This window comes from Miscanthus floridulus, chromosome 8, assembly GCF_019320115.1.
Source record: "Miscanthus floridulus cultivar M001 chromosome 8, ASM1932011v1, whole genome shotgun sequence".
Lineage (NCBI taxonomy): Eukaryota > Viridiplantae > Streptophyta > Magnoliopsida > Poales > Poaceae > Miscanthus > Miscanthus floridulus.
Window position 1 is genome coordinate 49,062,658 of NC_089587.1, and position 22,803 is coordinate 49,085,460.

Genomic DNA, 22,803 nt, shown 5'->3' on the forward strand with positions numbered 1-22,803 from the left:
AAGGATTGTATATATTGATGAGCTTAACAAACTCGGTATTCAAAACTTTTCAATTTGAGACAATCTAGGGTCCCGAAAACTAGTTTGTAGGCGTCGAAATTTAAAAATCACAAATTTGAACCGTCCAAACTTTCTCAAATGGAAAGTTGACCAAAACAACAATTGTAGATCTTTTTGAGTTTAACAAACTTGGTATTCAAAACTTTTCAATTTGAAGTCATTTAGAGTTCATAATACTAGAGTCAAAGTCATAACATATTACATAATATCCGTCTCTAAAACATAATATATTAAACATGCATCGTTGTATCATGCGGGCACAACAGTGAATTTCTTCTTGACGTATGACCCTTGGTTATGATCTTGTCGTAACCATGGAGTGTCTTCATCATTTAACATGATGCTTGGATCTTTCTTCACTATGAAGGGTGGAATTCGGACATTTCTTTCGTAATCTTCTGACATGTCTGACTTGTCTTCAATTCCCACTATATTTATTTTCCCAGAAAGAATTATGTGGCGCTTTGGCTCATTGATCATTGAGTTGATGTCTTCGTTTTTTCCTCTCTTTGATTTTGTAGACATGTCTTTCACATAGAACACCTGACTCACATCGGCAGCAAGGACGAATGGTTCCTCTTTGTACCCAATATTGTTGAGGTCCACTGTTGTCATTCCATACTCTTTGTCGACTGTTACCCCTCCTCCGGTCAGCTTCACCCATTGGCACCGGAACAAAGGGACTTTAAAATTAGGTGCGTAGTCTAGTTCCCATATCTCTTCTATGCGGCCATAATATGTTTGTATATTCCCATTTGGATCTGTTCCATCTATGCGAACACCACTATTTTGATTGGTGCTCCTTTTATCTTGGGCAACTGTGTAAAATGTATTCCCATTTATCTCGTACCCTTGGTACGTGAGGATATGCCACGATGGCTGCCTAGCCAACAAATACAGTTGCTCATCAATATTGTCATCGCCTTGACATTCTTTTCGCAACCAACCACTGAAACTTTCCATGTGCTGACGCCTAATCCAAGCTTCAGTCTTCCCTGAAAATTTGGATCGTAAGAACTCCTTATGTATCTCGATGTACGGATGCACCAATGACGAGTTCTGAAGAACTGTGTAGTGTGCTTTATTGAAATAATCGTCTTCCATGCCGATATATGTTTTCTTCCCTAAAGTTCCTTTACCACTGAGTCGCCCCTCGTGTCGTGATTCGGGAACACCAATCGGGGCAAGGTCAGGAATAAAGTCAACACAGAACTCAATGACCTCCTCTGTTCCATAGCCCTGGGCGATGCTTCCTTCAGGCTTAGAACGGACTTTCACATATTTCTTCAAGACTCCCATAAACCTCTCGAAGGGGAACATGTTATGTAAGAACACAGGTCCAAGAATACTAATCTCCTTCACCAAATGAACTAGGATGTGTGTCATGATATTAAAGAAGGATGGAGGGAACACCAACTCAAAGCTGACAAGACATTGAACCACATCATTCTGTAGAGTAGCTAGTTCCACTGGATTGATTGCCTTCTGAGAAATTGCATTGAGGAATGCACATAGCTTCACGGTGGCTAGACGTACATGTGGAGGTAGAATTCCTCTTAAAGCAACTGGAAGCAATTGCGTCATAAGCACGTGGCAGTCATGGGACTTTAAGTTTAGGAATTTCTTATCTGGCACATTTATTATACCCTTTATATTGGAGGAGAATCCCGATGGGACCTTGATGCTGCTTAGACATTCGAACATGTTGTCCCTCTCTTCTTTGCTAAGCGTGTAGCTAGCAGGACTTAAGTAATGACGTCCATCATCTGTCTTCTCTGGATGAAGATTGTCTCGTTCTTTCATGCCCTGCAAGTCCTGGCGTGCTTCAAGTGAATCCTTTGGCTTCCCGTACACACCCATGAATCCTAACAGGTTCACACAAAGATTCTTTGTTAGGTGCATCACGTCGATTGCGTGGCGGACCTCTAGGACTTGCCAATAGGGTAGCTCCCAAAAGATGGACTTCTTCTTCCACATGGGTGCGTGTCCCTTAGCATCTTTGGGAACAGATTCACTGCCTTGTCCCTTTCCAAATACTACTTTCACATCCTTGACCATTGCGAGTACATCTTCCCCGGTTCGGTTATGAGGCTTCTTCCGATGGTCTGGCTTACCTTTAAAATGCTTCCCTTTCTTTCTTACTTGGTGATTCAACGGAAGGAATCGACGATGGCCAAGGTACACGACCTTTCGACATCTTTTCAAATATATACTGTCAAGGTCATCAAAACAATGTGTGCATGCATTATATCCTTTGTTTGTCTGACCTGAAAGATTACTTAAAGCAGGCCAATCATTGATTGTTACGAACAACATTGCTCGTAGGTCAAAGTGTTCTTGTTTGTACTCATCCCAGACACGTACACCTGGTTTGTTCCATAAAACTAGAAGTTCTTCAACTAATGGCTTCAGATAGACATCAATATCGTTGCCAGGTTGCCTCGGACCTTGGATGAGGATCGGCATCATAATGAACTTCCGCTTCATACATAACCATGGAGGAAGGTTGTAGATACATAGAGTAACTGGCCAAGTGCTATGACTAGTGCTCTGCTCTCCAAAAGGATTCATACCATCTGTACTTAAGGCGAACCTTAAGTTTCTAGCCTCATTTGCAAACTCTGGAAATTCCCTGTCTATCGCTCTCCACTGGGACCCATCAGCTGGGTGTCTCAGCATATTGTCTACCTTACGGTCTTCTTTATACCACCGCAACAACTTTGCATGGTCTTTATTTCTGAACAAACGTTTTAAGCGTGGTATTATAGGAGCATACCACATAACCTTGGCAGGGATTTTCTTTCTAGGACGTTGTTCACCCTCGACGTCACCAGGATCATCGCGCCTGATCTTATACCGCGATGCTTTACATACCGGGCATTCATCCAAATTCTCGTATTCATTGCCATGGTAGAGGATGCAGTCATTAGGACATGCATGTATCTTCTGGATTTTTAATCCCAATGGGCAGACAACCTTTTTTGCTTCGTACGTAGTGGTGGGCAATTCATTTGGCTTCGGAAGCATCTTCTTTATGAGGTTCAATAAATTCCCAAATGCCTTGTCGGATATACCATTCTTTGCCTTCCATTGTAGCAATTCCAGTGTTGTACCCAGCTTTTTTTGCCCCTCTTCGGCCGTCGGGTATAGCAACTTCCTATGATCCTCAAGCATGCGCTCGAACTTAACTTTCTCTTTTTCACTTTCCCATTCTTGTTGTGCATCACGAATGGCATCGCCAAGAGCATCACCGAGATCATCTTCTACCGCTACCTCTTCTTCATCTCCCCCCATTGTAGTATCATCAAAGGCACCATACTGAGCAATAATGTCATCAATGTCTAAATCTTCTCCTTCACCTTCTTCCATCATGACCCCGCTTTCTCCATGCTTAGTCCAACATATATAGTTTGACATGAAACCTGACTTAAGCAAATGTGAATGAAGACTCATTGAGCTTGAATATTCCTTTAAATTCTTACATAGGGCACATGGACAGCACATGAAACCATCCCGCTTATTTGCCTCGGCCACACCTAAGAAATAGTGCAAGCCCTCAATAAAGTCTTGGGAGCGGCGATCGGCATTGTACATCCAATGGCGTGACATAATCTGTATTACACGACAAATTATGAAAACCTTGAACATAATTTAGTATTTTATTACACAACATAAATGACACACACACGGTTGATTAATTAACTAAGTCTGGCTACAACGTAAGCAATCCCAACTATCACTAAACAAACTAAAACTACAATGCACTTCAGTAACATAATTATTTCGTGATCGTACGCAACTAAAACAGACAAATCATTCTTCTGTTGAATATCAATAAGCTTCTCCTGCTGGCTCACTGCCTCATCAGCAGCAGCCGCTACCTCAAGCGCACCCAAATTCTGCACGTATGTAGCATAATCTTCCTCCCAGTACCAACCATCGCATCCATTGCCCTCCCACTGTAATTAAAGCCAAAAAATATTTAGTCAAAAATATTCAAGAAAAGCAGGTCAATTAGCCATAAAGATAAAATGCGTAAGAAACTCACATCGCGATCCGGGCACTTGTAGAAAACACGGCCCTTGTTGGGTCCCTGTCTCTTGACTCGGTACTCCATCACAATCTTCTGCTTACACTTGCCGCAGATAATGAGAGGGAGTTCTGGCCTCAGTCGTTTCGCAACCGAACAAGAGGCCGATGATCCGGTACCAGTTGTCATCTACTTTCTATACTTATTTTTGCAAACTAGTGTAAATTTCATATTTTCTAAAATGATATATTTAAACAAAACTAGTACGGATTTCACATGTTTCAATAAATAACCACCCGTACTAGTTGACCTTGCTTACGTGATCATCTCGGCCAGCATTTCTCCACCGGACGGCACCGTACTTGGCCAAGGAAGAGCTCCGATTCTACGAGAAAGGGAACACGGTCTTCCACGACCGTTGCAGCTCTCCCTCGTAGCATCAAAGTTCCTCCTTGACGTCCGTTACCGCTCGGCAGAGAACATGTTGGCCGAGCTGAACACGGTCCGCAAGTTCAACTAGTACGGATTTTCTATAATTTTCTAACTATTTACTAAGTTTTTCATTTCATGGAAAATTTAATTCTAAAAAAAGGCATGATTTCTAAGTAGTTCATTTCATGGAAAAAATAATTCTAAGTGACCTGCTCGATATCGGCGAGCTCGCGGACGTTTAGGTTGCCGAGGATAGTAACATTTGTAGATGACATTTGTAGGTCTGAAGTTATCAAATATCCATCAAATTATAGCTCAAAAACATGTTTCAATAAATAACCATCCGTACTAGTTGACCTTGCTTACGTGATCAACTCGGCGAGCATTTCTCCACCGGACGGCACCGTACTAGGCCAAGGAAGAGCTCCGATTCTACGAGAAAGGGAACACGGTCTTCCACGACCGTTGCCGCTCTCCCTCGTAGAATCAAAGCTCCTCCTTGACGTCCGTTACCGCTCGGCAGAGAACATGCTCGCCGACTTGAACACGGTCCGCAAGTTCAACTAGTACGGATTTTCTACAATTTTCTAAGTTTACATATAAAATCATAATAAAGTCCAACATATAAAGTTACACATGCATCTACATCGCAAAATGAGATAAGCTACTGATAAAACATAAGAGGATTAAGTTTGTTACCTCCAAAATCGAAGAGCAACACCAATGGAGGGGGAGAGAGCAAGAACAACAGCAAGCTGAAAAACAGAGGCAGTGAGTTTGAATGGAATGGCTCGGGCTCGGGGAGGAAGAAATGAGCTGAATTATAGGCCGGGATTATTAGTCCCGGTTAGGGGTCCAAACCGGGGCTAAAGATTAATCTTTATTCCCGGGGCATCACCCAAACCGGGACTAAAAGCTTTAGTCCCGGCTGGTATTACCAGCCAGGACTAAAGGTTTACCTTTAGTCCCGGTTGGTAATACCAGCCGGGACTAAAGGCCCCTGCCCCGCGGACGACCGTTGGGCAAGGACCTTTAGTCCCGGGGACAAAAAATGCCGAGGCTAATGCCAAATTGGGACATCGTTCTAAAGTCTGTTCTCTAGTAGTGCAGGTACAGTACTCTTTCTCAAACTACGGGCTATCTGTATCTATATCTATATCGGTAGTGTTAGTGCCTGGACGTCCGGACAGATGCCCACGCGCTGCACTCTGTTTCGCGTGCTCCACACGAGGCCCGCGCCGTCAGAGCGACAAGAGGGGCGCGGGGCCTCAGATTCGGAAGGACCCAGCCGTGCCATCGTATGGATGCCCTGCCGGCGCCAGGAGGACACATCGAGACAATACAACAGAAGGTGGGGAGGAGAGATGCAACACCCGATCTACTTTTGAAACATCCAAATACAACAGTTACAGCATATGTCTGAAGACAGTTGAAACATGCTTCTGAAAAACATAAAAAAAACATCTGAAAACCATTGCAACCATACGCAACATCCAAATAAAACACATGCAACATATGTGTGAAACTTGTGCAACATCCAGATAAACACACTTGCAACATGCGTCCGAAAAATACAGATGAAACATATCTTTGAAACATCTGAAACACTCGAAACATATGCTTGCAACATACCTCAAAATAATTGCAACATGTGCATTATCCCTCGATCTATTTTTGCAACATCCATATGAAACAATTGCAACATACATCTGAAATGTCTGAAACACTTGAAACATAGATATGCAACATAGGGGAGGGGAAAGGCTAGGCCAGTCGATTCCGGTTGTCAGGGTCGGAGATGGCAGCGAGCGGCTGCGTGCGAGCACCAGCGCCACTAGTACCGGGCTTGGCTCAGCGCTGCCGGGGTGGGGGGGAGCTCGGTCGCCGGGGTGAGAGGGGCACTATCGGGGGTGGGGAGGGCGCCGCGCCGAGATGGGGGAGAGCTGCCCACTCCCCTACAAACACCGCAGCGGCACCTCCATGGATCTCGCCGGCGTAGGGGAGAGGGCCACCGGATTCGCGGGCATTGGGCGCTCTCGGTGGGACGTGGGTGAGGATGCCGGGGTGGGGGAGGAGCTGCCTGGGTGGGGGAGGAGGATGCCGGGGTGAGGGAGGGCGCACGACGGGGTGGGTGAGGGCACCACCACCGGCCAGGGAGGCAGCCGTGGACGCGCGTCAGGGTGGTGCGGGGCGCGAGCGCGGAAGCGAGGAGGAAGCAAGGGATTGGGTGCGGGAGTGAGCAGAGTGAGGCGTCCGTCTGTGCAGACGTCTTAATTAGAGCATTATCGTATTTATATTTGTCTTGTCTCTTGATACATTAAAATGAAGACAGTTTGTTCATACATCACTTTCTTTTTAAATTCTTGTGTTCCATTCTCCACCCTAATATGTTTTTATGAAGTTGGATAAAATCGAAGGAGGAAATATCTGTACCTCTTAGGCTATTTTGGAGGAATTGGAATCTACTTAATGGATTAGGCTATTTAGCTCAGAATTTAACATTCTGCAACTTTTCCAAGCTCACAAATAAGCCTATCTCAAATTCATAGGGTGGGAGATGGAAATTAATTCTATAGATCACCGTGCTATATTTTTACTCTACAACTTATTATAGCATACTCTTCAATTCACTTCTTTACAATAGAAATGTAACATATAAGTATGTCCCTTGTATGGCTACCAATAATATACAAATATATTCTATATACAACATATTAGCTTAAGAAATGTAACAATATATTCTATTAATTCAATTCTAAGGATCCAAATGGGGCCTTATATCTTTTATTATTATAACTAAAAAGTGTGAAATACTGCTAGTGAACAAAGAATCTTTGTTGGTCCATCACCGCCAGGTGTGCATGAACCGATAATGCTATGCATGGCTTCACTAGGATCCAAACAATTGGTCGGGATCTGAATGAATGACCCGACAATGGAGCTCACTATCATTGTCGGATTGCGTGACGACCCAATAGTGAAATATCACTGCTATTTGAGTCATGAACCAAAAGCAATAGGGTGGAATATCATTGCCAGTTCTGAAACATAACTTGACAGTGATATACCAATGTCGAGTCATGGCTTGACCATGCAACGGCATAAGGGCATCACATTGAATCCACCGAACGACCTATTACATTGTTCTCCAGCATGGATCCCACTATACCACCATTTCTTCTTATAAATCATGTGTTGGGACATACACAGTCGACATTGAGGTCCCATGCTTGTAGCCGCACATGGATTCCATGAAAGTACTCATTGCTTTACCATTTGTAGTCTCAATATGTGCTCTATGTGAGAGAAAGGAGAGCTTTCTGGGAGAAAGACCTCCGCATACACCTTCCCTTTGTAGTCAAAATGGTGCACAAGGGGTATCTAGAAGACGGCTAATGAAGATGGAGTCATGCCGAAGCCAATGCTTGCTGGGAGCATGCTAGCGTGTTCCGCCTTCCGCGTTGGTTCTTGGGCTATGTGATGTCCAGGCGAGCGGTATTGGCTCAACACTACTCATAGCCCTAGTGACTCCTTCGCCCCCTCTGCCATGCTATGGCACCTCTGAGAACCCACTTAGGGTGCTAGAAAAAAGGTTCGTGAGTTAGTTATTTGAATGTCGCTTCAACCATACATGACTAGTATTCTGTGGACCTGTGGCTATTTTGTAACATGTCTATAGGCTTCAACGCTAACATTGGCATAGTTGGGTAAAATTTACTTTCCTGAAAAATGTCTTTATTATTGTATATGTAATTTTTTTGAAGATCTTTATCATCGTACAGAACTTTTGCCTTTTGTACTCATGGCTTTGGCATGGTCTTATCTTCACGCACATTCTTCTGGCACTTTCGAAATGCAGTTGCTTCTACACTGAAGATGGAGGGCTCCAATCTAGGGTCTTGAGGAGGAAGCCTATAAGAATGCCATTGTACTCTATGCCTTATGCTTCACCGTAGCCAATGAGGCCTATTCATTATAAGGTAGTTGAATCTAACGGTTCACGACTCATGAATGTTGATGAGGACTTCACTTCTTTAGATACAATGCTTGGAGGTGGAGAGGACTAGCATGGGCATCCAAGTTATGACCGAGGGCCAATTTAAATCGAGTTAGAGGACACCTCGGATTCCATGAGCAGTCCTAGCTAAAAACACGCCCTGGGTGTATACGGATTTCGTTTTTGACGTTCTACCTATTCTTGGAAAGATAATTTCATAAGCTTTCAAATGCACTAGTTCCACCTCAAAATTCTATCAGAGTCAACAGGGATCATGAAAACAAGTATGCGTGCAGAATGTTATGCCAGGATGCTGCGACACCATCTTTTGGTCCATTGGGTCATCTGTCGTCTTATAGCTCGTTACGTGGCGCGTATGCACGCCCTAAGACCTTATAATCAATAGCTGTTGCACTCATTAGGGTTTGGGTTTTGTTGAGTTGAAACAGACATTCTTCATAGCACTTGTAATGCCAAGTTCGACTGCTATCAATTAGAGCTCCGTTCTTGTTCTTCTTCGACTCTATCGATTAGTCTGATCCTTTTGTTTGAAGACTTGAACCTCCTACCAAGTTGATATACTTCATCTCTTTTGCAATATCAGATTGTGTTCTTCATTTTGCTGGTAGGAAAAGCCTTCTAGGCGAGGTCAGATGCATTGTCATGCTTGGCCACCAGCTTTTCCAAGCAAGTACAACAGGTTCTCTTCCCCAGGGCTATTGGGTAAGCCATCTCCACCAACATCCACTTCAACCGCCTCCTCTCATTCATTGCTCGTTGGACCTCTAACTTATGTTCACTCAGTAGTTGGCATTGAATTGGTGCAATTGTGTGGAATTTGCAGTCTACTCTGCTAAATCCCTAAGTTTTATAAGAGATGACTCCTCATCTGATAACCGTGCTTAGTGAAACATTCTTATTTTTGTTCTTACTACACATTTGGGACTTGCATGTAGCCCTGTCTTGATAGTTACATGCAGTTTACGAATGGGTTAGGCAATATTCTAGAGAAGCCACAACGACATCAGAGACGGACTTAGGTTTTCATTCTTGGTTGAACTATCCTAACTGCTTCGGTGAACTGAAGGTTGGTTCTTTCCAGAACAAACACCATTCCTGGTTAGTGCCTTGGTCGACAAGCAGGGCATCTAAAAACACTATAATAGTGGGCATAGAAATTCAGTACTAATGGGCATATCATTTCGAAGCATAAGAAGTTTTAGCAGTTTGAAACTTACTCGACTGCTCGTAAATCAGTAAAGATGTGGGATTCTTAGTTATGATCTGCCCATACTTTGTTGATGTCAATGGAAAGAAAACTAAAACCACCTCCTGCAAGGTGACTTGTGGGGTGTGCATCTTAGGGCCTGTTTGGATGCACCCAGCTAAAGTTTAGCTAGCTAATTGCTAGAGCTAAATTTTAGCAAGCTAAACTTTAGCTAGCTAAATTTTAGCTAGGGGTGTTTGGATACACCAGTTAATGGAATTAGCTAGGATTAGCTGGGTTGCAACAGCTAATGGAATTAGCTAGATCCCATTAGCTAGGAGCTCTTTTAGCTGCTAATGGAATGAGGTGTTTGGATGCATCATAGCTAAAATTAGCCAGCTACAATTTAGCTGGTGCTTCCAAACAGGCCCTTATACTAGAGTTTGACTCTTCAATCTGCGTTTTCACGTTTAGGCAAACACTTGACCCTTTTTTCCAAAGAAACAGGAGGGGGAAAAACCCCTACTGAAAATTAATTATAGAAACAGCAAAGTACAAAAAACATAGTACATACAGTTTACAAAGAGCAAGTGCTGAAGGAACAAAAAAAGAGAAGAAAAAAATAAACAACAAAACAATTAGAGCAAAGTGTTTTGCAGCCATAGAAGGAATGGGATCTCAACTTTCTTTTTGAACCTGAATTTTAAGTTTAGTAGCTCAGCCTTTAAATTGCTTCTGAACTATTCAGAACTGTGTTGTAGGCCTTTGAGGATTGAATCATTCCTTTCAGACCAGATGCACCAACTAACAAGGATGAAGAGGTCCATGAAAAGTGGCAAGTTTAGTTGTGACTTGAATTCCTGAACAGCAATGAAGATACTGATGTCTTCAGAGGGTTGACAGGAAAGAATGTTCCAGCACTCCAAAGAGAAGGGACCAGACAAAATTAAAAGTTCTAGAATTTCCAATATGTTTGCAAGGCAGAGAATGCAATTGCAGGATACTAGATGCATGTTCCGCCTTCTCAGGATATTCCTTGAGCTTAGCCTGTCATGAGGAGTAACCAAAAGAAAACTTTATGCTTTAGTTGACAAGATGAATTCGATAACCAGTGAAAGCATGAGTGAATTTCTGAGAGTCCCGAAAGGCTTTTGTAGGCTCTTGAGGCACTGAATTGAGGTGACCCCCAAATGTAGCTCCATCTGTCCGGTGCTTGAGATAGGTTCAGATCATCCAATCTTGCTGAAAGTGATCCTAGCTGAGAGAAAGCTTCTTCAGAAACGGGAAGGGAGAAAAGACTAGTCAAGTCTGGAGTGGTGAGAACTTTTTCCATAGTAATGTTCCTGTTTTTGGCAAAAGAATGTTGCTCTGGATAATTGAGTTTGGGGATCATGTCATTCTAGAGATCCTCCCAGAAAAGAATACTCTTCCCATCAGAAACCGAGACTATTGCCATACCTTTAAATTTATCTATGAGCTTTAGGATATCACTCCACCAAAATGAGCCTCTCCTTAAATTGGATGGAACCCTACCATCAGAGTAGTGTGTCTCCCATACAATATTAACCCATGGAATATATATCTTTTCTCCGAGACTAGCCTTCTTCTTTTGACTTGCAAACTAAGGTCCAAGCTGCTTTCGGTGGTTTTCTTGCATTGACTTTTGCCCCCTCCATAGACAGTGTTTCTTGAAAATATCTATCTGCTTTATTATTGATTTGGTTAGGGAGAGAGTGCACATGAAGAAAGTTGGAACGGCTGAGAGAACCGAGTTCGTAAGTTCAAGTCTTCCATCCTGAGAAAGGAAGGACGAGGTACTTGCAAGTCATCTTCACATTTTGTTAACCAATGGTAAGAAGTCTTCCACCTTTGTCTTGGTCAAGCCAAGAGGAAGGCCGAGGTAGGTGAATGGAAGAGTGCCTTTGGAGCAGCCGAAGGTTCTGGACAGACGTTCAAGTTTTTGTTCTCAAACATTAAAGGAACCATGACTAGCGTTGAATAATTAACCCTCAGGCCTGAAGCTTCTGCAAAACTCATGGAAGGGAACACCTCATAAAATAATTATTATAAACCAAAAGCAGCAGATGTTCTACTGATTTCAGAAACAAGATTGTCAAATCAATCTGATATTTTCAAACTGTCTAAATCATGTGTAATGCTTCAGTAAGTTTTTGGATAATAAGATGACAATCAAGGTGTCACAGTTGATGGAGGTCTGAACGACAGAAGAATTAGAGTTAATAAGCATGATAAGTTTAATGTTGAAGATTTGGACAAGTCTTGGGGTATGCTAGATCAAGAAGCAACGGGTTGAAAACTTAGCAAGTCATCCGCGAATGATAATCTCTAGAAAAAAATCAACCAAAGTTGTAATAAGCGCAGGGATCTAGATGGTCAAATTGAGACAGGCGTGTGATTCATTAGGGCAATGCTCCTTTTGTGCCATCTACCTAATTATGATAACCTATGACCATGTTTGGTTTATTCTGCTATTTTAGAGATCTGGCATTTGGTTTGTTAGATTTATGGTGTGCTGATCATGACTTTCTCGCTCTGCAGTTAGCAGCCATTTTTTTCATTTACATGAATTCTCATGGACATGACTTTGTTTCTTTTTTGCAGTTACCATCCACCCGTGCCATCTGATCAGGCCAGGCCAACTGTCAAGGGCAGCGATGCCCAGGGTAGGAGGACCTCGACTACGCAGATCGTAGTCTCGGTCCGTGGTTGCCGGCAGGGTTATTCCCCCACGCCGAGCTTCAACGTCGACTGGGGTATGCCCCCCAGGCCGCCGGCTTAAGGAGAGAGAGAGAGGAGATTAGATGGGAATAATCTTTGTTAATTCCAAAGGCTACTGCCGTACAACATATATGGCCAATGGCCTTACAGATGGAGAAGGTTCTCCTTAATTGTAGGACTAAACCAAATAAGGTAAAGATAGGTACTTTCCTTCCTAGCCACTCGCCTGCTGCTCCTGCGCCCTTGATGCCCGCTCGGCCGCCCGACGCACGTCGCGGGCTCTCCTGCGCCTGGTATACGTGCGGCCGTACATGACATCTCTCCCCTCCTCGAGAGGCAGCTCGTCCTCGAGCTGGAATGTGGGAAACTTGGCGCTGAAAGTGTCGACGTCCTCCCAAGTGGCCGAGGCAGGAGACTGGTCCTTCCACTGAATAAGCACCTGACGTGTGCCACGGGCGAGTCGGGTCTTGACGGCCTTTGCGGGCTCCAGGGTGACAGCCCCATGGTGAAGCGGTGGCAGTGGCGGTGTAGCAGCGGGGGGCGTGCCATGGTACTTCTTGAGGACGCCCACGTGAAAGACGTCGTGGATACGGGCACGTGCTGGGAGGTCGAGGCGGACGGCGACCTCGTTGATGAGCTCCAGCACACGGTACGGCCCATAGAACCTTGGCTTCAGCTTGCCGACGCCATCGGTGGGGAGGGAGGCAGGTGTCCGGTGGCGGAGGCGAAGCAGCACCCACTCGCCCACCTGGTACTTGACGTCGCGGTGACCCTGGTCATAGTACTTCTTCTGGACCGCCTGAGCCTGCTCAAGTCGATGGCGCACATCAGCGAGGAACTCCTCACGCTCCTCCATGGTCCTAGCCACAGCAGCCACACGGGTGTCCCCCGGCTCATAGGACCGGATGGAGGGAGGATCGCGCCCGTAGACGATCCGAAATGGCGTGTCGCGAAGGGAGCTCTGGTATGCGGTGTTGAAGACGTACTCCGCCCATGGGAGCCACTGCAGCCACTGTTTCGGCCGATCACCTGTGAGGCACCGCAGGTACATGATGATAACCCTGTTCGCCGACTCGAACTGGCCGTCCGACTGAGGGTGGAAGGCTGACGTCATGTGGAGATTGGTCCCCATCAACCTCATGAGCTCCCGCCAGAACTTGGAGGTGAACACGACGTCTCGGTCGGACACCATAGACTGTGGCACACCGTGGAGGCGGACAATCTCCCCGAAGAACGCCTGAGCCACTGACTCCGCCGAGTATGGGTGCGCCAACGGAATAAAGTGGCAGTATTTGCTGAACCTGTCCACCACCGTCAGGATGACAGACTTGCCCCGTACGCGAGGCAGGGCTTCGACGAAATCCAACGCCACGTCTGTCCAGACGCCTTGCGGAATCGGAAGAGGAAGTAGTAGCCCAGCCGGATGGAGGTGTTCGGACTTGTGGCGCTGGCAGGTCGAGCATTCCCGCACATAATCCTGGACCACCTGCTTCATGTTAGGAAAATGAAAGTCACGGCGAAGGCGGTGCAGCGTGCGCTGGACCCCCTCGTGGCCTTTGGCGTGCACAGCGGCCAGCAGCTCCTGGAGCAGCGGTGAAGACGGCGGTAAGTAGAGTCGGCCCGCGTGCTGGACCATCCCATCAACCACCGCCCAGGGTGCGCGCCGAGCACCGGCCTGGATCTCGTCCCGGAGGGCAGCCAGGGCGGGGTCGGTCAGCTGTGCTTGCCGGAGACGGGAGAGAACGTCGAAGTGCGGGGCTGAGAGGGCCAAAACAGCCCCGTCGTCCGGTGTGTCGCGGCGGGAGAGAGCATCCGCCACCACATTGGTCGACCCGGGCTTGTACTCGACGGCGAAATCGAAGCCCAGGAGCTTGCCGACCCAATGATGTTGCGGGATCGTCGCGAGCCTCTGGTCCAGCAGGTACTTGAGGCTGTAGTGGTCGGTTTTGACGACGAACCGGCGGCCCCAAAGGTATGGCCTCTAGTGCCGCACTGCCAGGATGAGGCCGATAAGCTCCCGCTCGTAGGCCGCCAGTGCCTGATGGCGGGGAGCGATAGCCCGACTGAAGAACGCGATGGGGTGGCCACCCTGGACCAACACCGCGCCGAACCCGTGGGACGAAGCGTCACACTTGACGACGAACGGCTTGGAGAAGTCTGGCATGGCGAGGACGGGGGCCGAGGTGACCGCGTCCTTGAGCGCTGCGAACGCCGCCGCGGCGCCCTCGCTCCATGAGAACCCGTCCTTCTTCAGCAGAGCCGTGAGTGGTGCGGCCACCGTACCGTAGTGGTGGACGAACTTCCGGTAGTAGCCGGCCAGGCCCAGGAAGCCCCGCACCGCCCGCGCTGACCGAGGCGTGGGCCAGTCCCGGATTGCCTGTACTTTGGCCGGGTCCATGGCGACGCCCGCCTCGGAGATGACGTGGCCGAGGTAGCCGACCGACGCTGCGCCGAACGCACACTTGGTGCGCTTGAGGAACAGCTGATGGCGTCGAAGCTCCTCGAGGACGATGCGGAGGTGACGAAGATGTTCGCTCCAGCTCTTGCTGTAGATCAAAATGTCATCAAAGAACACCAGAACAAAACGACGGAGAAACGGTCGCAGTACATCATTCATCAACGCCTGGAATGTCGCAGGGGCATTGCACAGCCCAAACGGCATCACCAGGAACTTGTACAGGCTGTCGTGAGTGCGGAAGGCCGTCATGTGGATGTCCTCCGGGCGCATCCGGACTTGGTGGTAGCCTGAGCGCAAGTCGAGCTTGGTGAAGAATTTTGCGCCATGGAGCTCGTCCAGCAGCTCGTCCACCACCGGAATGGGGAACGCATCCTTGATGGTGAGCGCGTTCAGCGCTCTGTAGTCAACGCAGAAGCGCCAAGAGCCATCCGGCTTCTTGACGAGGAGTACTGGTGAGGAGAACGCCGAGTCGCTGCGGCGGACAATGCCCTGCTCGATCATGGCGGCGCACTGCCGTTCGAGTTCGTCCTTGTGGGCCGCCGGGTACCGGTACGGGCGGACAACTACCGGAAGCGCTCCCGGCTTGAGGACGATGCGATGGTCACGGGAGCGCTTGGGCGGCAGTCCATGGGGCGTGGTGAAGACGTCGCCGAGGGAGTGGAGCAGGGCGTCGAGTAGCGGCTCCCGGGGCGGCTGGGGCTGTAGCACCGGTGCTGGGGCTGCCGTGACCGCGCGGAGGGCCACCCTGTCGGAGGAGGCGATGCCGGTCCAGCAGATGGCACGTCCCGCGCGCTGGAACTGCATGGTCCACGCGGCGACGTCCCAGACGATGGGCCCGAGGGTGCCCAGCCACTGAGTACCCAGGACGAGGTCGAAGCCCGCCAAGGGCATGACGAAGAGGTCGACGTGGAACGTCTCGCCATGTACCGTGACCGGCGCATCGCGGATGACCCCTGGGCAGACGATGCGCTCGCCGTTGGCCACGGTAGCGGTGAGACGTGGGCGCGGCTGGATGTGCAGCCCGGAGCGGTACGCGGCGCGTGCGCCGATGAAGTTGTGCGTTGAGCCCGTGTCGAGGAGGGCGACCAACACTGCCGTCCCGAGGAGCGCACGGACCTGCAGTGTGTCGAAGCCAGGCACCCCGGCCACTGCATGCAGGGAGTAGACGGGGGCCTCTCCCGCCGGGTCAGCGGCGCCCGCTGCATCGTCGTCCGTCTCCAGCTCAACGCCTTCGACGTAGAAAATGCGGCGGCAGGTACGGTTGTGGCCGCGGAAGTACTTTTCATCACAGTTGAAGCACAACCCGAGCCGGCGGCGTTCCTCCTGTTCGTCTTTGGAAAGACGGCGGCCAGGTGGCCGCTCGCGCGCGCCTGGTGCCGCCTCGGCCCCAGGTGCCGGTAGCGCGAGCAGCGGGGGCGCCTGGGGGGCGGGCAACGCCGGCCGTGGTGCCGGAGCAGCCGGGCCCGCGCGATGCGCCGGCTTGGCCGGTGCCGCCGCCAACTTATCAAGCTCCATCAACTCCACTTGTCGGGCGAGGCTCATGGTCTCGGCGAGCGTCTCCGGATTGTGGAGACGAACGGCGTGGCTCAACGGAGGTAGGAGACCGCCGGTGTAGAGTTGGACACGCTGCCCCTCGTCGAGGCGCCCGGCGCGGAAGAGGAGGCTCTGGAAGCGGTTGGAGTACTCCTCCACGGTGCCCGTACGTCGACATTCCGTCAGCTCGAAGAGGGGCGCCGAGCGGAGTGGCGGCCCGAAGCGCAGATCAAGGAGATCTCTGAAGCGCCCCCACGCCGGTGTGCCTTCGTCCTCCTGGAGTTGCATGAACCATTCCTGGGCGACGCCTTCGAGGTTGTAGGACGCCATCCAGACGCGCTCCTCGGCCATGGTGCGCTGTTGACGAAAATACGACTCACACTTGTTAAGGAAGAGCCGCGGATCAGACTTGCCGTCGAAACGAGGGAAGTCCATCTTCTGGAATTTGGGGGGCCGATCCGGTTCGCGAGGATGCTCCACGTGACCGCCGCCTCTGCTGTCCGACGACGAGGCTGACTTCTCCTTCATGGATGCCATCTCGGCCTGCATCGCCTTCATCTCCGTCCGGAAGGATTGCATCAGCGCCATGAGGTCAGCCATGGTTGGCTCCGCCATGGTGGTGGAGTGGCCCGTGGAAGTGGTGGAGGCGGCGGGCGATGGTGGTGGGTGTGGTTGATTGGTGGCGGCTGTGGTGGATGTGGATGGCAGGGAAGACGAGGATCATCGGCTTCGCGATACCAGGCTGTCAAGGGCAGCGATGCCCAGGGTAGGAGGACCTCGACTACGCAGATCGTAGTCTCGGTCCGTGGTTGCCGGCAGGGTTATTCCCCCACGCCGAGCTTCAACGTCGACTGGGGTATGCCCCCCCAGGCCGCCGGCTTAAGGAGAGAGAGAGAGGAGATTAGATGGGAATAATCTTTGTTAATTCCAAAGGCTACTGCCGTACAGCATATATGGCCAATGGCCTTACAGATGGAGAAGGTTCTCCTTAATTGTAGGACTAAACCAAATAAGGTAAAGACTAAACCAAATAAGGTAAAGATAGGTACTTTCCCTCCTAGCCACTCGCCTGCTGCTCCTGCGCCCTTGATGCCCGCTCGGCCGCCCGACGCACGTCGCGGGCTCTCCTGCGCCTGGTATACGTGCGGCCGTACATGACACCATACCTTTAAATTTATCTATGAGCTTTAGGATATCACTCCACCAAAATGAGCCTCTCCTTAAATTGGATGGAACCCTACCATCAGAGTAGTGTGTCTCCCATACAATATTAACCCATGGAATATATATCTTTTCTCCGAGACTAGCCTTCTTCTTTTGACTTGCAAACTAAGGTCCAAGCTGCTTTCGGTGGTTTTCTTGCATTGACTTTTGCCCCCTCCATAGACAGTGTTTCTTGAAAATATCTATCTGCTTTATTATTGATTTGGTTAGGGAGAGAGTGCACATGAAGAAAGTTGGAACGGCTGAGAGAACCGAGTTCGTAAGTTCAAGTCTTCCATCCTGAGAAAGGAAGGACGAGGTACTTGCAAGTCATCTTTCACATTTTGTTAACCAATGGTAAGAAGTCTTCCACCTTTGTCTTGGTCAAGCCAAGAGGAAGGCCGAGGTAGGTGAATGGAAGAGTGCCTTTGGAGCAGCCGAAGGTTCTGGACAGACGTTCAAGTTTTTGTTCTCAAACATTAAAGGAACCATGACTAGCGTTGAATAATTAACCCTCAGGCCTGAAGCTTCTGCAAAACTCATGGAAGGGAACACCTCATAAAATAATTATTATAAACCAAAAGCAGCAGATGTTCTACTGATTTCAGAAACAAGATTGTCAAATCAATCTGATATTTTCAAACTGTCTAAATCATGTGTAATGCTTCAGTAAGTTTTTGGATAATAAGATGACAATCAAGGTGTCACAGTTGATGGAGGTCTGAACGACAGAAGAATTAGAGTTAATAAGCATGATAAGTTTAATGTTGAAGATTTGGACAAGTCTTGGGGTATGCTAGATCAAGAAGCAACGGGTTGAAAACTTAGCAAGTCATCCGCGAATGATAATCTCTAGAAAAAAATCAACCAAAGTTGTAATAAGCGCAGGGATCTAGATGGTCAAATTGAGACAGGCGTGTGATTCATTAGGGCAATGCTCCTTTTTTTGCCATCTACTTAATTATGATAACCTATGACCATGTTTGGTTTATTCTGCTATTTTAGAGATCTGGCATTTGGTTTGTTAGATTTATGGTGTGCTGATCATGACTTTCTCGCTCTGCAGTTAGCAGCCATTTTTTTCATTTACATGAATTCTCATGGACATGACTTTGTTTCTTTTTTGCAGTTACCATCCACCCGTGCCATCTGATCAGGCCAGGCCAACAGCTGGCTACAACCAGCCAATCACCAAGATGCAGGTGTGCTGCAGTTTATTGGGATTTTTACCCTGCTTTTGTCTATGTAATGAAATCTCTTTTATTTGAATTTCTGCAGAAGCCATGCCAAGTGATCATCGTAATAAGTGAAGGGGCAGGGGAAGAGGTATGTATCTGCATGGTTTACGCTTGTTATCATGATTTCAATGTGCTTGTGCAAGGTATGTTTGGTCTTGCTTGATATCTGATCAGCAATGGTGGATTCAGTTATGATAATGAGTGTGGAGAACCATAGGAGGCCCCTCGTGAATATCATGATATGGATCGTCTCTTGGGCCTGGAAAGTGTTATGGTGGTGATGGTTATGCGATGGAGAAGCTTGTGGTACGATGATGTATATATATAATGCACCAGACCCTTATGCAAGGATATGGTTAGTTCTGTTTAAATATGACTTAAACTGCATGCATTCTAAGCTGTTCTTATCTTAACTATAATTTACTGTACATTCTGGAGTTATTAAAATGTAATTTTTTCCTTTTGTTTGATGGTTATTAAAAATGTAATATTATTACTATAAATGTTAGTATTTCACCGTATCAATGTACGGACATATTTCCTAGTAAAAGAAAAAATGGGGAAAGGTCTGCGAAGGGAACGCGGGGAAATGCGAATGGAAGAACAACAACAAAGAAAATCAGAAACAAAAACTGGAAAGGATCCAGACGGGAATCTTGTGCATGGAAAAAATCCGGACGGTTATGTCCTCCAATGGGAGAAAGACGCACGGGCGACTTTCCTAGCAGGTGGTCGAGCTAAGATGGACGAAACATTCTCCAGCATTCTGAATCGAAAACAATCGCCAAAAAAAAAAACAGTTGCAAAACATAACATGGGAGAAAAGCCGAGAAAAAACTCGTTCGACACAAACAGTTTGGAAAATAAAAGGGTTGATCCTCAAACAAAATAAGTCTTAGATTAGGATCCAATTCAGAATACTCAAAATGGAAAGGACCTATTTAGACTAGGATTCCTAGCTATTTTTCATATGTTATATCTACACCTAATAATAAAGAGGCAAAATTTCTTGCGCAAAATCTTTCGTTCAACTAAGAGATCGACTCGGTTATGGTTTACGTTTTTTCCGTTTTCGTGTGCGGAGTCCTTTTTTATGGATTTTTTTCTTTTCCCCGGGCCTCCCCTAACTAGCTATGTAGATTGTGGTTTGACAATGAGTTAGACACGAAAACGAATCAAAGTTCAGCCGTCAAAGATTTTTCTAAATCAAATCTGCCACGGACATGTCTCCCAATGCGGCACATCGACGGATTGATGATGGGGACGCGAGTTGGGATGACGTTCCAAAGCACACCGGATCATCGGGAGGATGCAGACGGCAATCACGATGCAGTGGAGCTGTAGAGATTCGCGGCGCGGCATTGGGCGCAGGTTCCTCAGAAGCTTGACAGCTACGCGGCACTGGTTCTGCTGCACACTGTGGTGCTGGGGCGGCTGCGCGGCGCTGGAGTCAGACGGCGGCGGTGGAGCGGTGCAGTGCTAGGGGCCAGGTGCTGGCGGCGGGTGACGGCGCTCTGGTTTCTCCTCTATTGTCTATGCGTTAGATGAATGAGTAGAGTCGATGGGAGAGGAGAGAAATAGGCCTGCAGTCGACAATCAAATGAGCTTGGAGTCTGATGAGCCATATCCTAATATGAATCAGTCAATGCAAATGGATGTGCAACCCGAACACTAGAATGCATTCGTATTTTCTTATCAAATCTATAAAACATTAACATGTTTGATCCGCTGTCCCTGAACTTCTAACGTATAAATTAAGTGAACAAATTGTAAAATTATATTTACACAAATAAGTAATTTTTCCTTTTTTTAACACAACTCTCACGTACTAGCATTATTTCTTTTTTTGTTGTAATGCACGGACATATTTACTAGTATAAAACAAGAGGATAATAGATAGACGGATTAGATTCATCATTTATGAAGTTAATAAGAAGAAGGCAAGACAAAAAAGATAGAGAGAAATTTTGGCTTTTTAATATTAGACAGATAGAGACAGAAATAGATATATAATAGTTATAGATACAGATAGAATATAATAGATATATATAATATAGAGTATAGATTTCATAAATTAATGTTTGGAGTACTGAATATTCGAATACCAATGTTTGTTGTTTATAGAGTACAATAATCCAATTGTCTCGTTTCCGAAGGTGTGTGTTCCAAACCGATTCTGGTCCAGCTTATGAATAAACCCAAACAAAATAACGAGACAAAAAAGCAAAAGCCCAAACAAAATAGAGCACCTAGAACCGAAGCCCAGGGTCCGCCGCCGCCCTAAATTTCCCCAGGGGCCAATCCAAACAGGAGCACCTATTCCTACATCTACAACCGAAGCCCAGGGGCCGCCGCCCGCCGCCCGCCGCCGCCCTCAATTTCCCCACGCAAACCTTAGCAATGGCGGCATCCGAGGGGCCAAGGCGGAAGACGGTGTCGAGGTGCATCCCGGAGACGGACAAGTGCACGCAGGTCTTCGACATCGCCGGCTACAGCCTGCTCAAAGGCCTTGGCGCCGGCAAGTTCGTTGAATCCGCCGCCTTCGTCGCAGGTGGCCGCGACTGGTGCATCCGGTTCTATCCCGACGGACACGATGGGGAGGACCTCAAAGACTACTGTGGCCGTCTACCTGGCGCTCACGACAAGCAATGCTGAGGCGAGGGCGCTGTTCGATTTTAGGTTGGTAAACCCGGCCACCGGCGGGTCGTCGTTCGTGTACACCTGCAAGACAGCGATGGTGTTCAAGGCTGGAGGTAATCAGGGTGCCTGGGGCTGCAGAAAATTGAAGAAGAGGAGCGAGCTTGAAGCATCTGTGTACCTTCAGAACGACCGCCTCGTGATCCAGTGCGACGTCACTGTCATCGTCGGCCCGCCGGTGATCACATCCGATGCAGACATTCAGGTGCCTCCCTCAGACTTGACCGATACTCTTGGCAAATATATGGTGTCAGGGAAGATGTCTGACGTGACATTCAAGGTTAAAGGCGAGGCCTTCCATGCCCACAAGTTCGTGCTCGCATTTCGGTCGCCGGTGTTTGAAGCAGAGCTCTACGGACCGATGCGGGGCAAGAGCAGGCGGCAGAACATAATAGTTGAAGATATGGAGCCTGATGTCTTCAAAGCATTGCTTCACTTCATCTACACTGACTCGCTGCCCCCGTTGGATGATCTTGATGAGGTTGAGAGTCAAGAAATGGTTAAGCATTTACTTGTGGCTGCAGATAGGTATGCCATGGAAAGAATGAAGTTGATGTGTGAGAGCATCCTTAGCAAAAGGATTGATGTTCACAGTGTGGCAACCACTTTAGCTCTAGCCGACCAGCACCACTGCGAAAAGCTCAAAGATGCTTGCATTGGATTTATCAACTCTTTGGATAAAATGGATCTTGTGGCAAGCAATGGTTATGAGCACCTCAAAAGAGCATGTCCTGCTATCTTTATGGACATATGGGAGAAAGAAGCTAAGTCTCGTAGAATGGTGTAGAATGTTCATACTGTGTTCATCTCTGAACATTGAATTTAGTTGGTACATTGACTCTTTAAGTTGCTTATTATCCTTGGCTAACTTCTGCATCGTTCATTTAGTTGAGTCATAGCATCGTAAGTTTAGGTTGGCTTGGCCTTTGGTATTCAGATCTTTTGGAGGAAAGGCAGACATTTGCAAAGCTTATACCTGGTATATAGGTTTTTATGATGGCTCTCAGTGACATCATACACATTTCGATCTGCTCACAGCAAAACAAGTACTGTCTGTGTATTGCCTTTGTGCTCTTTCGATTCCTAGTAATTAGCTAGTTTAAAATCAGGGAACCAACCAGCATGGCCGCATGGGTCATGACCAAAGCCATTCTGAGCTGCCATAAAACATTTTTTACAAGAAGCATGATTAACCCTGTACGTAATTCG

At 47.5% G+C, this 22,803-nt stretch overlaps 2 protein-coding genes and 1 pseudogene across 2 annotated transcripts in view; 2 read left to right on the forward strand and 1 right to left on the reverse strand.

The window, feature by feature from the left end:
* The window catches only part of LOC136469017 (uncharacterized mitochondrial protein AtMg00820-like), a 36,318-nt gene extending 17,083 nt beyond the window's left edge, over window positions 1-19,235 (forward strand). The window contains exons 3-5 of the mRNA XM_066467373.1: window positions 18,789-18,861; window positions 18,938-18,985; window positions 19,087-19,235. Coding sequence (XP_066323470.1) covers window positions 18,789-18,861; window positions 18,938-18,985; window positions 19,087-19,092 — 127 coding nt within the window. The 3' untranslated portion in view covers window positions 19,093-19,235. The remainder of the gene's footprint in view (window positions 1-18,788; window positions 18,862-18,937; window positions 18,986-19,086) is intronic.
* LOC136472080 (uncharacterized) lies at window positions 310-5,262 on the reverse strand. Its single transcript, XM_066469807.1, has 7 exons — window positions 5,222-5,262; window positions 4,109-4,286; window positions 3,918-4,019; window positions 2,604-3,672; window positions 1,984-2,507; window positions 1,072-1,830; window positions 310-945 (listed from the first exon to the last, which is right to left on the reverse strand). The coding sequence occupies exons 2-7, from the start codon at window positions 4,277-4,279 to the stop codon at window positions 310-312; spliced, it is 3,261 nt and encodes a 1,086-aa protein (XP_066325904.1). The 5' UTR covers window positions 4,280-4,286; window positions 5,222-5,262.
* Window positions 19,236-21,265: 2,030 nt separating the features above from the next.
* On the forward strand, window positions 21,266-22,544 carry LOC136471929 (BTB/POZ and MATH domain-containing protein 1-like; annotated as a pseudogene).
* The last annotated feature ends 259 nt before the right edge of the window (window positions 22,545-22,803 follow it).

What these genes read in the sequence shown, in the direction of transcription:
- LOC136472080 (XM_066469807.1), bottom strand. Translation starts at nt 4,279, where the DNA reads ATGACAACTGGTACCGGATCATCGGCCTCTTGTTCGGTTGCGAAACGA. An exon ending in ACAAGTGCCCGGATCGCGAT is followed by an intron (nt 4,020 to 4,108) that starts GTGAGTTTCTTA and finishes CTTTAATTACAG; the next exon opens with TGGGAGGGCAATGGATGCGA. An exon ending in CGGCTGCTGCTGATGAGGCA is followed by an intron (nt 3,673 to 3,917) that starts GTGAGCCAGCAG and finishes CGTGTAATACAG; the next exon opens with ATTATGTCACGCCATTGGAT.